The 14,684-nt window shown below is 37.3% G+C and overlaps 1 protein-coding gene across 3 annotated transcripts in view; it reads left to right on the forward strand.

Moving 5' to 3' along the window:
- Positions 1-14,684, forward strand: part of LOC117399447 (cadherin-12-like) — a 103,532-nt gene that overhangs the window by 35,711 nt on the left and 53,137 nt on the right. For all 3 annotated transcript variants that reach the window (XM_059023101.1, XM_033998604.3, XM_033998603.3), the window contains one exon: positions 12,396-12,769. In XM_059023101.1, coding sequence (XP_058879084.1) covers positions 12,536-12,769 — 234 coding nt within the window. In that variant the 5' untranslated portion in view covers positions 12,396-12,535. The remainder of the gene's footprint in view (positions 1-12,395; positions 12,770-14,684) is intronic.

Genomic DNA, 14,684 nt, shown 5'->3' on the forward strand with positions numbered 1-14,684 from the left:
TCCAGTTAATGCCTCTGGGTGTGCTATTCCTGCCAGTGACCAGCGTTGACTGCCCGCCACGTTACCACATGGAGCAATATTCAGTAACATTGCTCCATTCAGATATCTGGCACTGATAATGACTCTGCTCTTGACAAGCTCTGACAAGTAAAACATTATTTGTTTATTTTTTTTTTCTGTAATGATGTACCTGTATGTGATTCTTTATGAACATTGTCTGGACTATTTTCCTAAAACTTTTCTCAGCGGAAGAGCGCCTGACAAATCTTGACAAGTTCAAGGCAAATCTAGGTTTTAAAGTGTTTTTTTTTTTAAATAAATAATGAGAAAAATTGTTATCTAATTGCAATAGTGACCACTCGATGAAGGTTCTACCATGTGGTAGTTGATTTTGACTTTCTTTAGCGACTTTGGCTTGGGATGTATAACTCCAGTCGCGGACACTATCGTAATTTCAGATAAAGCCTCTTAGGAGCTTATTGTTTCTTATAGACAAACAAAATTGGGGAGGAAACGTTTAAAAACATAAACTAAGGTCCCCACACTATCTCACCAAGAAAAAACACTGCCATATTCTGCTAACACCAAATTGCTCCAAACACCTTTTCCTTAAATCTGAAGTATACTTGTACATTTCTTAATCGTATAATAATTAATTTGAAATTATATATTTGTACACCCCCCTAACAAAGTAGATTAATCTTATTCTAGGCCGCACATGTATTTACATTACTGCTTATGTGGGGAAGTTGTAGTAAAGTAGCACATCATCCATATGAATGGTTTATAACAACAGTGGCTGCACCCTTATTATATATAGGGCTTCTGATTTTCGGTTTTAACTGATAAAACCAGATAAAACACCAACCAATACAAAAAAAAAAAATCGGTGGCTAGTCAATAAACACCGGAAAAACTGTGAAAATGGTTAATCAATTCATATTGACTTTACCGTTTTTCCATTAAAAAATAAAACCTACTACACAAATAATAATAAATACATTTCCCAGCGCTGCTGGGCAATGTCCCGCCTTCCTGACTTGCATCTATCATTGATTCGTTCTCAATACTTTAAACCCGCCCCAACTACTGAATGATAGCACGTACCTACATTTCTATCGGAGACTCCGCTTGCGAGATTTAAAACGAGATTACAATCAGGATGGAGGATTTTTAACGCGATTTCAAGCTGTATTACAGTTAAAATACGGAGGATTTAAAACAGAATTTTGGCAAAATGTACAAAAATGCCTACACACAAAAACCCCAGAAGAATGTGCCGGTGACCATAGGGATTTTGTTGTGGAAGACAGCAAAGGAAATAAGGTACAACTTAAGTGTGCAAGTACTGTCGAGTTACTACTATACATATTTTGACACACAAAAAAAACGCTCAAGCATTTTGGAAAGTAACTGAAAACACTCATTTCTTACAATATATCAAAAACGAAAGCCCTGAAAAAAACGATTTACACAAAACTTGAAAATAGCTAAAAATAAGCACCGAAAAATACAATTAATAAAACCTGAAAAACAGAAGCCCTAATTATATACTAAAGTTGGCTGTAATCGCAAAATCACAGACATTTCTTTCCTGTGTTAGTTTATAAAAGACTGGCAGATGTTTGTGTATTAATCACTTGTTTTCATTTTCATTCCCCAAATCCCAATCTTAGTCTGCAGTATCATGCTGTTCATGAGCATCACAAATAAAGCAAAGAGCTACACAGTGACAACCAAGATACCAGAAAAGTATAGTCATAGAATCTCTCTCTGACCAAAGCTGGACACAACACCCATTCCATCCCCAGCAGTACCTTTGTTGAATAATTTAGCATGACACATTATTATTTTTGTATTTTGTTGCCGTTTTAGTTGTATCTCAGTTTTGGCATTCTCTTTCATTGTGTGGTGAGTTATAGGATGTTTTGATGCCATACTTCTATATATGGAATATAAATGATATAACATTGTGAGGTGAGTGACTTGACTGTGATTTGACAGCTTGATGTATTTAATAATATTGTGCCCTGCAGCATTTGCTTGGCTTTTTTTGTTTGTTTTTAGTGGGGAAGTTTGGGGGTGGGTAACTTGTTATGTACTGGATATACAGTGGAGGAATTGGAAATATGTCATATTCTATGCACTCATCTCATTTAATTTTAGATTCCTGTCAGCAAGACCTTCTTGGGAGTTGACATGGAAGGACCCTGTTCCCATTGAGGTGCTGTAATGATTGTTCTGTAACATAGGGTTCTTTATGCAAAATGATATGAAAATGACAGGGGATGATTTTGCAACACATGTATGTTCATACTGGTTCATGTGAAATCATATAACATTCTTGCCACAGATTCAAATACCATGAGGTGCCATATGTGCTTTTTTTTATAATATATGTCCTAATAATATGTATCTGACCTAAATACGTTTGTTTGTAGGGTTTTTGTGAACAGTCATGACTTTGATGGTCTATCTTTGCAGCCATCTACTTATCTCTTTATACTGCATGCCTGTAGTAAATAACAACTTCTTAATCCATATGCCCTACAAAAGAATCTGGATGATAGGATGGCTATGGCTGTCTTTTGTATCTAACATACATAACATAGTGGTAGATGTAAGGATACATGCAAAGTGTTTTGCGGGTGCAAAACCCCGATAATGCAGCTGTAAATCGTGTTGAGCAGTCGTAAAGTCTGATTTTAGAGTCAGCATATGTAAAGAATGGTGTTCACTTGGCGTTCTGCACCCGATATCAAATGTACACTTTGTTATCATTAATCCATTAAAATTATCTGGCTACTAAGCAGCGCAAGGAGGTTAAGTGACTTGCTCAAGGTCACACAGTGAGTGAGCCGGGGACCTCCTGGTTACAAGCCCTTTTCTTTAACCACCAGACCACACAGCCTCCTAGGTGTGTGCTGTATAAAAGCACACACCTGCAGAGACCTGTCATTGGCTTCAGGATGGCTGCTGTGGTACACTGCCTGATGCAGCGACACTTGGGTTTTGTTAAGGAGAGGCAGGAACAAATATTCAATCCTAGGGTCACTTTGTTTGAGATGGCGGAGGATGCAGTGCTAAAGCATTATCGTCTCACTCCACAAGTCATCCTAGACCTAATAGCTGAATTGAGGGATAAGCTGGACACCAGCATCAATCTAGGTACCGCTATCCCTGTGTTCTCTGCACTACTTAGCCTCTGGTTCCTTTCAGACCACAGTCGGAATGTCTGGAGGGATAGCCCAATCCACCTTTTCCAGAGTGCTAGGCACATTTTTGGATGTCATGCTGAAAAGGACAGGCCAATACATATCATTTCCTAAGGATACTGGCTGAGGCTTTTCCAAACAACTCTGTTTCATGCTGAGTGACCTCAGCTGTAAGGACTCTCAGCTCCTTCTCAGAAAACTTTTCTTTTCTTTTCCGTGCACCAAGAGGACTTTGCTGCCCTTACTCTTTTTGTGCTCCACAAATATCATACAGCGACTACTGCTCTCTGTACTCCGAACTGTGCAAGTCCGGACGCTAAATAGACTGATACACACATTGAGACCCTCGTTATCATAATTCTGGATCATTATTTGTGCGGTTTGAGTAATTTACATTGCTCTTAAGCTTACATAGGGCACAGTGCAAAATAATTGCCTGGCTGCAATGCAATTAGAATTTTGTATCAGTAATTATTTGCACTGCGCCTATACTTACATCTACTCCATAATGTATAACATTAATTTATTATATTGTGTTACCAAGCAATAAATCACTTCAAATATCAAGCCATGCTACCCTGCAGATTAATAAAATACAGGATTCTGGACCCTTTTAAAAGCATGAGAGGTATTCTGATGCTCCCCCTTAGAGATTTTCATTTTAACCATGTGACAACCCACTCGTATGCCCATCATGACAACATTTTTTTTTTTTTTTTTTAATTCCTTCCAAGGAGATACTTGGTGACGGGGAGTGAGGTTTGCTCATCTACATGATTTCTATTCAGCACAGTTAATTCCGTTATCTGTTAGTCATGTTTATTGCAGTCTGACAGCTAATAACTTCTGTATAACTCTGTAACCATTTTAAATCTCATTCCCATCTCTAGAAGCCATATGTTCTCTGATTATGAGAGGTGATGTGCAAGTATCTTGTCAGCCCTTTACTTCATGTTATCTGAACAAGACAAGAAGGTCAGAGCTTTGTACTGAGAGCTGACATATGGTAATGAACTTATCTCATAAAATATGCATCAAGTGAGAGGGATGAACATTTATGTAAGTTTTGAAACAGCCAAATCCCATTATGTTTTTACAAAGTGAGAAATGAACTAAGATATATATTTCCAGACTTTTGTATGGCTTGTTCTGTACTTCAGGGATGTTTGATTTGCTTTGGCTTTATGCAGTGAGAACCTATTTCACCCCATGTCGAACAAACATTTTTTTTAATATCAAACTGCCAACTGTATTCTGTTAAAGTAAGACAATTAATGCTACTGAAAATCAATTTTACTTTATGTTGTGAATGTTTCTGTTTAAATAAAAGCAGCAATCAGTCAAAATGTGTTTTTGACTAGTTCCTGTGTTGAATCCCAAGTAAGCACAAAACCACACAAGGCATCTGTCTCCATATTATACACCACAGGAACTATTGAGAAAATGTACTTCTGAAGCTTCCCTTCAGAAACTTGTATTGATGTGTGTTGTCAAGTCCACCAAGGAGATGTGCTGCCATATTTAACCTGGAGCAATGGTAGCTTTTTCTTTAGATGTGAACTGCATTAATATCTGTTTTAACATAAGCAATTATAATTACTCACAAAATATTTTTTGTCAATACCTAAAAGACAAGATGAGACATCTGATCCTCAGTTAGATTGCACAGTTGCAAGGAAATCAAAGCAGAATATTGTTTATCATGCAATATTCTCTTGCAAATCAAATGGACCAGCAAACTAACAGTTTACAAGCAATGTACTGTAGTGTGTGATACATAAAAAAGTAAAAGTAACAAAACTATTTAGAAGCAATGTACACTTTAAAAATTAATAACAAAAATGCCAAAGTATCCCAAATATATTTGTAATAAAGTTTTTGTATGTGACTGGATTTTGTAGTGTCAGAGTGGGTCATAATATCATTCTGTGTATGAAATTAACAGAAATGGAGAATATAAGCCATTCTCTGTCTACTTGGTTTCTGGTCACAAACTCCCCCCACTGACAAAGAATGCTTTTAAAAAAGAGTCATAAACTAACTGCTGGACAAGTGTTTGATCTTCCCCCATCGCTGAATGTATCATTTGGCGCCAGTAGTATCTTGCACAAGGTAAACCACACAGTTTTGGGTGCTTTGACACCTCAGACAGAAAACAGTCCATCTCATAAATCTAGCCGACGGGGCGAAACAGCAGACCAATTGAGAACAAGGGGCCATCTCTGAACGAGAACAACCAATGAGAAACACCCCATGTGGACTCGGGCACAGCCCAAAGTAAACAAACTGACCAATCACAGGGTGGAAGTGAGAAACACAAAAGCAGCCGCGCAACTTTCAAAGGACGTGCTTCCCATACAGCATGCTTCACACTAAGCAAGCTCCCCACAGGAGAAGCAGGGCTCTAGGCAAGATAAAGTCGTGCTGAGAGGAAGTGGCTTGGAGTGTGGAGGAACAAAATGGAAGCTAAACTGCTCTGAAGAAAGTTTCTGAAGTCATGGGAGCATAAGTGCTCAAATTCACGGAAGGCAAGGAAGAACCAATGTTCTAAAGAATGGCTGAAATCAGCTTTGAAGAGAGCCCTAGCTCTTTACCCTACGAGAGACTGAAACAGTAAATGGGACACTGCCGTTATCTGAAAGCGGGTCATGGTTTCCACGTCGCTCCACAAAACGGATGGAAGCATAGCCAGCAGCCGGACCTGAGGTCATGTACTAGCCGTACAGAAGGATTGCAACGAGAACACTCTACAAACTACATAACTTTTCAATTGCAATGCATTATCTGAACTGAGTTACATCTGATCAACTGAACTATTTCCAGTTGGAAAACTGCCGATAAGAAAGATAATGCTGCAAGACTTGGAAATCAACAAGCTGATCTCCATTTGAAAATAACTTTGTTTATTGTGAGATTATGCAACATAATGCGTACTTAAAGCAAAGTACCGGGAAGCTGCAGTGTTCATCAACAAAGAAGATTGACTTCTTCTTTGTTGAAAATCGATTAAGATCGATTCAACATATTAAATACTTTATGACTCGAGAAATTAACTGTAGCAAATGCTATCAAGTTAGTGGATAAATTGTTCTAGGCATAGAATATAACTTCCTGTTTTAGAGTATATAAAATATGTATTTTGTTTGTTGAAATGTGCAATGCAAAGGAGTTGCCTCGTAAATGCAGAGAATTTGATCATTGCCCCATTTCTGAGTTAATTTGAATATAGGTTGATAACATATTATTAGTTTGGTAGATCACATCTTAACTAAATAAATTAACACGGTAAAACTAATTTGCTAAATTAGGTACTGGAATGTTGGATTCCGTTCTGAATGGGAAGTTTTATACAGCACACACCTCGGAGGCTGTGTGGTCTGGTGGTTAAAGAAAAGGGCTTGTAACCAGGAAGTCCCCAGTTCAAATCCCGGCTCACTCACTGTGTGATCTTGAATTCTTGTGCATACAGATATGAATTACAACGAGAAACGGGTATTGAAAATACTAATGCAAAGTAGACACTTTGTGTGATCAGCCATAATGAATGTTAGTATATTAACCACGTATGCTAATGATGATGGTGGTTGTAATTGTTTGACTATCTATCATAAATCAATTAACTGTATACTATTCACGCATATCTCTAACCAATAGCCTTTCCTTTCTGTAATATTAGATTCATTGTGTACCCCTTTTTATTCTTAAATAAACTATTGTTTTATATTTCTGACATGTGTGAATGTCAGTTATTGTCAAGGGAATCCAGACATGATCCAGAACTTTAATATGGTGTGTCTCATTTCTTAGATTTTGACGTCCCTGAGTGGGCGACTAGAGACTAATTTATATTTAAATAAATTGTATACCTAATTCACTACATTTTGGAGGCCCCGCTGCGATATCATAGACTGAAATTAACTGGATTACAGTGACAATAATTTAAAAATAATTTCTTAAACACAGAAATACTAAAATGAAATGGCACTATTCTGATACTCCTCTCACAAACTGAGTCGGCAGAGAAACTGGGCGTGGCCTGCTTGTCTGCTGAAGCTGCAGTCTGTGTGTTATACTGTGAAAGCGAGTTCAGTTCTGTGCACATTAAATCAGCTGCAAGCAGATTTTGGTGGAAAGTAATTAGATATAATTATTTTGCTGGTATTGCTTTGAATAACAGTGACACCGTTGTTTTGTGAATTTGAACGTTTAGTCCAGAGAGCAACAGGGGATGAAGTCCCTGTTCGCGTTGAAAGTATACTGGATGTTGATTTTAACATTAAACCCACATCGTCTCAAATTACTGGACGTGAACAAACTGATCTGGTTGAAATAACAACTGCAAAAGAAGCAGAAGTTCATTCTGTCCAAATCAGCGAGGTGGTAATTCAGGAGAGAGACGAGTTAAAATTCAAATGTTTATCAGTGGTCTGTAAAAAAATGCTTTGGTAAATAAGTCTGACACATTGGTAAATCAGAGAGATAGTCAGCAAAAGGCATTGTGTACTGTGATTGAGGACAAGCAGTCTTTTCAGGATCAGCTTGATTCGCTAAACAGGGCGCAAGCACTGAGAAGCAGCTGTGGCACACAGACTGACCCACTGCGGTCAAAAGACATACAAGAAAGGGGAAATGATTTTCAATCTCCCTGCCTTCTCAATCAAATCCCTTTATTCCCAGTAAATGGGGATCTCTCGCTCTCAGCTCGGGAGACATATTCGCATCACAGCGAAAACTCTCCTGGCAGCTGCATGACAGACTGCGGCGAAACTGAGTTCAGCCCGTACATTCTTCCCCTCGCTGTTCAGACTACCTCTCCTAGAGAAGGGGATCTAAGCTTAGATTGACATCACTTGTTAAAGATGTTACATGACCTAAATCTCCTGTGGGAACACAGTGATAAGGTATACTTAGTAGTGTGCTGATGAGCTGCTGTCATGAGTGTGATCTGCAAGGTTACCATTAATATTTTGCAATATACAGCTAGTTATTCTGACTAATTATAATAACCTTTTTGTATAGATTGTGTGTGAAGAGTCAACAAAATGCTGACCTCCCCACATAACCCTGTATATGATTTGGATATTGTATTACATAAATCAGTTAAATTACTGGATATGGTTTTAATATAGATTGCTAAAGGTGTGAACATATTTTGTCAAAACTACCTGTAGTTCTAATGGACATTAGAATTATTCCAACTATGTCTACTGAAAGTTCATACTATAATGAGTAAGAATAGCCTTGCTCTATAGAATTTACACATAGTAAATGGGGAAATGTAACTGATTAATGTCATGTTGGCCTACCAAATGTGTACCACCCTGGAATAGCATTTGCTTGAAACCTTTGTTTTCGCAACCAGAATTTTAAGAGTGTGCAAAAATAAATCACTCACTACACCTATATGTGTGGAAACTATTGTCTGAGATTAATCAGTTAGTCACATAATTGGTTTGAATATTTTTTGGAATCAGTAACGTTGTTCAAAAGGAACTTACGTGATACTAATGGCTATTAGTTATTCCAAATGCTTTTACTAAAATTATCCAGAGAAAGCTTCGTCCAGGGCCGACGGTCTGCCAAGCCCAGCCCTGTGAAGCTGAGCTGGAAAGTGGCACGCGATGACAGGTTCTAAACTGAAATCCCGTAAAAAAAGAATATTTACTCGGATACATTGAATATGAAAAAGTTATTCCAAGTTAGATTTCTCAACACTTGTTTTATATATTCATTATTCATTTGCCTATAAAAAAAAGTAAAGCATATTGTATTTTTAATATACTGTACATTTTCAGTGTAGTGATACTAACATCTTGGAGGTACCAGATCTTCTATGAAAATAAATACATGTTTACATAACTGCATATGACTAGATGTTTAGGTACGTCTGTCACACACATTTATCTAATTCCCTCATCTCTGTTCATTTGAGAACCAATGGGATTAGCTTCACTTATGTCTCTGGGCAAAACCAACCAGCCACACTTCACACTGTGTACGGTTAGAAAGATGAATGAGTCTTGCTTCTTCAAAATTAAACTTCCAGTATTATTTTAATATTTTAATATTTCCAATTTACACAATATTTCCAGCCTTATTTTTGTGTCAGTAATAATATAACAAATTATATACCTATTTAGTTATCTTAAAACCATCTATATCTAGATGAAAATTATATTGCAAAATAACATTGTAACCTATGTGTCTTTTAAAAGTGTGTCAACTTCCACAATGTGGACAAACTTACATACCGCACAGATTTGGCCTTTGTTCTTTTACTAGTGCTAATGTTGTGTTGCCATCTTAATTCTAACATCCAAGTGCAGCAGGGCTGAGGCCCTGCATATGAAAATATGTTTTTGTGTTTTGTTTATTTTGGTTGAGGGGTTTTGTGTAAATAGTTATTAGAGAGTCAGATTCTCTGCCTGAGGCGCTGCCAGCCAAGTTTGTTTACAGGGAATCGCAGTCGAGGATTGGATGGCTGTGATTCTTGATTGGCTGGTGGATGTATCCCACAATAAAATGGGTCAGCTGACACACCGTAAGGCTGCTGAAAAGCCAAAAGACCAGAAGAGTCCACGCTACCCGGACAACAAACCTGTGTTCGGTAAAATAAACTAAAAATCTCTGACCATTGTGTGTGGAACCGGGATTTTTTTTTATTTATTTATTTGTATTATTATTAGTAGGGATTAGTTTAGGGATTCAGAAATCCCAGAAGTATAGTGAGAAGTGTGTCAGTGGGACTTTGTTGATTAGTGCTAACAATATTCTCAGCAAACCTTTGTTCTAGTAGTGTTTTTCAGTAGGTGGATGACCTTGAATACTGCTTCAAAATTAGGAGTCTTGTTTTGTGGGTTGGGAAACTAATTTAGATGATTAATTAAAATTAAATGTCAAGCTAATTTTGGACCAACTTGTAATAATAATAATAATAATAATAACAAAAAAACATTTAAGGTTAAAACCGTTTTTGTGTACATATATCAGAAATACTAGAGGAAACTAAGTAAATACAATGACAAACATACTGTCAATGACTAGTATTTTTCAGTGTTTCAGAACCATTCTCAGCAATATGAGAAATTAAATTGACAGTGAAAGTCCATTATTTTACATCACATTGGCTGTCTTCCACCTTACGTAATGTATGTTAATAAGACAAGTCTCCATATTGCTGTTTCATATTCAGCTCCTCATGGCAGCAGGTATCAAAACATGGCAGGCTTATACGTCACAAGTTACAGAAGAAAAAAGAGGGTTAAGATTTTTTCTCCAACAATCAGTCTAAGAACAACCTTTATAAATTATTATTATTATTATTTATTTCTTAGCAGACGCCCTTATCCAGGGCGACTTACAATTGTTACAAGATATCACATTATACATTATACAGATATCACATTATTTTACATACAATTACCCATTTATACAGTTGGGTTTTTACTGGAGTAATCTAGGTAAAGTACCTTGCTCAAGGGTACAACAGCAGTGTCCCCCACTGGGGATTGAACCCACAACCCTCCAGTCAAGAGTCCAGAGCCCTAACCACTACTCCACACTGCTGCTAAATACAGTTCTTTATTTTTAAGTTAGTTATGTAAATGCACTTGATTGGTGTGCTGTGTATGTTCTAAACCTTTTGTAATATACAATCTAGGTGGTTTTTTTTTTTTTCATTTTATAAATAGATACAATAGAATGGTATTTGAGCTGGATGTATTTAAGCATTCCTCTGTCACTGAACTAGCCAATCCCCTGCTAAGCAGTTTTATTACACACTATAACAGGTAAACTTTTGAGTTTCAGAAACAGTTAAAAGTGGGAGGCTGCAAGTCACAAAATTACACCTTGAGCAGTGCTTTTCATCTACACAAAAAATGGATAAATTGCCATTCTTTTGTTTTTTATTTTTTATAATATAGTCACAGAATACCCTGAGCACAAACTCAATAGGTCAGAAGTTTTTGACATTGCACTAGCACTGAAAAAATGTGTTATTCCACTGATAAATTTGCATGTGTCTGTGAGTGTATGTCATGAATAGCTTGTAGGGGTTGTAGAGTGCTGCTAGTCAATTATTACATGTCAATTAAAACTGCAGGAATAATCAAACAAAGATTTGCATACTGATGTATATTGGTTTACTGAATGATGGAATTGTACCAGCAGACTAAAAGTTCCCTTATAAAAGTGTTTTACACAGTTACATTTTTCATATCATTTTACAATGCTGTACATTTACTCTAGATTGCATTGTTTTAAAATACAATACAATGCATTATTTTCTGGCTTGCTTTTACTTTATTATTATTATTATTATTTGTTTATTTAGCAGACGCCTTTACCCAAGGCGACTTACAGAGACTAGGGTGTGTGAACTATGCATCAGCTGCAGAGTCACTTACAATTACGTCTCACCCGAAAGACGGAGCACAAGGAGGTTAAGTGACTTGCTCAGGGTCACACAATGAGTCAGTGGCTGAGGTGGGATTTGAACCGGGGACCTTCTGGTTACAAGCCCTTTCCTGCTACTCAAACATACAGGAAGTGGACAAACAATGGAAACACCTGGGTAAATGAGGGACACTAAGTATATTGAAAGCAAGGGCTTCCACACAGGTGTGGCTCATGCATTAGTTAAGCAAATAACATCCCAGCATGCTTAGGGTCATGTATAAAAATGCTGGACAGGCCTGGTTGCCTATAATTATGGCTAGCATGGCTGCAAGAGGAGACCTCACTGACTTTGAAAGAGGGGTGATTGTTGGGGCGCATTTGGCAGGAGCTTCAGTGACCAAGACAGCTCAACTTGCTGATGTTTCACGAGCAATGGTGTCTAAGGTGATGTCGGCATGGAACTCCGAGGAAAAGACATCATCAGCAAAGGGCAACAGTGGGCGGAAGCACATACTCCAGGATCGTGATATCCGTGCATTAATTCGAAGTGCAAGGCAAAACAGGCGAGCAACTGCAGATCAATTGACTGCAAATTTCAACCTGGGTCGCGAGCAGCCAGTTTCATCAAAAACGGCCCGCCGAGAACTGTACAGAGCGGGATACCATAGTGGCCCACATTGGTGTTTCCATTTTTTTGTCCACTACCTGTATTATTGGTATAATTTTAAAAAGAAAAGCAAAGTAAACAAAATGTAACTGTTACATCTTTTTCCACTTCAGGTACTATACAGGAAAGAGATTTGAACAGAACACATCGCTGGAGGAGCTCCTACTGAGTCAAGTTTTTCACCTCTCTGCTTGCTGTCAAATTCACTTAAATCTTTTGGAGTTTACACCATCCTGTACTGAACAGATTGCCAATGCTTACAAGGAACTGCTTGTTGCTGTTTCTTTGGTTCCTGTTTGACAAAGGTCTCTTGACACCCCTGCAGTCGCCACCACATAGAAAACTGGGAAAGGAACATCCCGGGGGCATTGTGGGACTACTGAGAAATGTACAACCAAGTTTTCAACGAGTTAAACGTGGCTGGGTGTGGAACCAGTTCTTTGTCCTGGAGGAGTATATGGGGTCGGACCCTCAGTATGTTGGCAAGGTAATATGTGTTTGTTTACTGTATTCTCAAACACCTGAAATTCATCCTTAAACAAGTTGTAGTATTATTTTTTGGTAAACCTTTCTTACCAAACCTATTAAGTTTTTTTTTTCCCAAAACACAAAATGATACCAGTGCAATCCACATATTAATACAAAATCTAACATTAGTAAACAGTAGTAAGATATATTTGTACACGGTCCACACGTCTTTAAAACAAATGTGTAAGTCTTGGACCACTTTGCTGTTCTAATGTATTGCTACAAAAGTAATATATTTTGAAAACAACAACAAGAACAACAAAGCTGTATAAAATACAAAGTGCCTTTTTAAATATAAAAAGTAAAGTCAGTGTTAAACTTGAAGCTACTCCCAGAGTGCATGCAGCACATTATCATGACAAGAAATGCATGTGGCACAACTCTCTCACTTTTAGAACATGAGGAAAGTTTTGCACCTGTTGTCAATTGGTTAAAGCCACATGTTTTGGCCTTTCTGCTTACAGGAACACACTACTGCATAGCCACTCTCCAAGTCCTTGACATAGTGACTGCATAATCATTTTGATTAATTCAAATTTGATTTCACTGGCTCTGTAATGTCAATACAAACTCACAGTATGCTTAAACTCCTCATAATAGGAATTACTGATAAGACTAATTGTTTTGCCAGCCCCTTAAAATTTGTACTAATGAGAGATGACTGTATTTATGGAGTGGAAGTTCATCAATAGATTCTCCACCCACACATTGCAATGTGTGTGCAGTCCAAAACCATCTCACAGCAATTGCTGTGTTGCTTCTGTGTAGTTTTTGGAAGGTATAGTATGTTTTACCTGATCTTTTTTACCAAAGGAGCAGTTTATTCAGTCTCTGTTTTGGTATGTCCAACTTGCTTCTATAAATAAAATCTTACGGAAACAGCTAAGCTACACATATATTATTGCTTGTATATTGAGGCATAACTAGAAGTCATTGACAATCCTACTAAGACATGTAAATGCCTTTAAAGTAGTATCGGGCGGTGGCTATATTTACAGTACATGCAGTCTTAAAATATGATATTACCATGCACCTGTCATGAAATGGTGATACAGCACAGGCTTCATGTATGGGTTGACAATAAGTCATCAGACTGCTGTACAAATGTTGTCCATTGTGAAAATACCACTGAGCTTAAATTAACAGCAGCAATTGGGTTACTACATAACCCAATTATATCATCATAAAGGGGCTAAAATCAGAGCTACATGTAAACCCATTGCATCATGCTAAAAACTGCATGACGATTTTTTGGGGAAGACTGGAGGAAATAATAGTTGAAAATCACTTATTGACAAGCTCCCCATCTAGTCTTATGTATGCAGTCGGTAGTTATCCTGCAACTTGTGTTAACTTTACTAAAACATTTTTATTCCAGTAACCATTGTTTAAATTTTACAGGACTGCATTACGACGGATATGCTATAATGCAATAAATATTTTCAAAGGGACACGGTTATATATGTCGCAGGGCACGCTATTATACGGGTTCCGACTACGCCACTGGGGATTTGCACCCCAGAAATATATTTGAATAGCTAAACAGTTCAAACTAAAAAGAGCAACACAAGTTCTATTATATTCTGGTGGGGAGCCACACCACCAACCAACCAACACCCAGGAAATGGACAGCACACCAGAAACTAGACAACAGTTTTATTTCGTTAACAATTGTTAAAAACCCACTAATAACAAAAGAAACAATTAATAAACCAAAAAAACAACAAAATAATAAAATAAAAGAAACTAAACAAAACAAACTATTTAAATCAAACACAAAAGACACAACAAGGTTAATACAATAATTAAACACAATATACAGCAAGATCACACAGTCCAAATGACGAAACGTCAATCACAAGACAAGGTCCATT

The sequence above is a fragment of the Acipenser ruthenus genome, chromosome 4 (assembly GCF_902713425.1).
Source record: "Acipenser ruthenus chromosome 4, fAciRut3.2 maternal haplotype, whole genome shotgun sequence".
Taxonomy (NCBI): Eukaryota; Metazoa; Chordata; class Actinopteri; order Acipenseriformes; family Acipenseridae; genus Acipenser; species Acipenser ruthenus.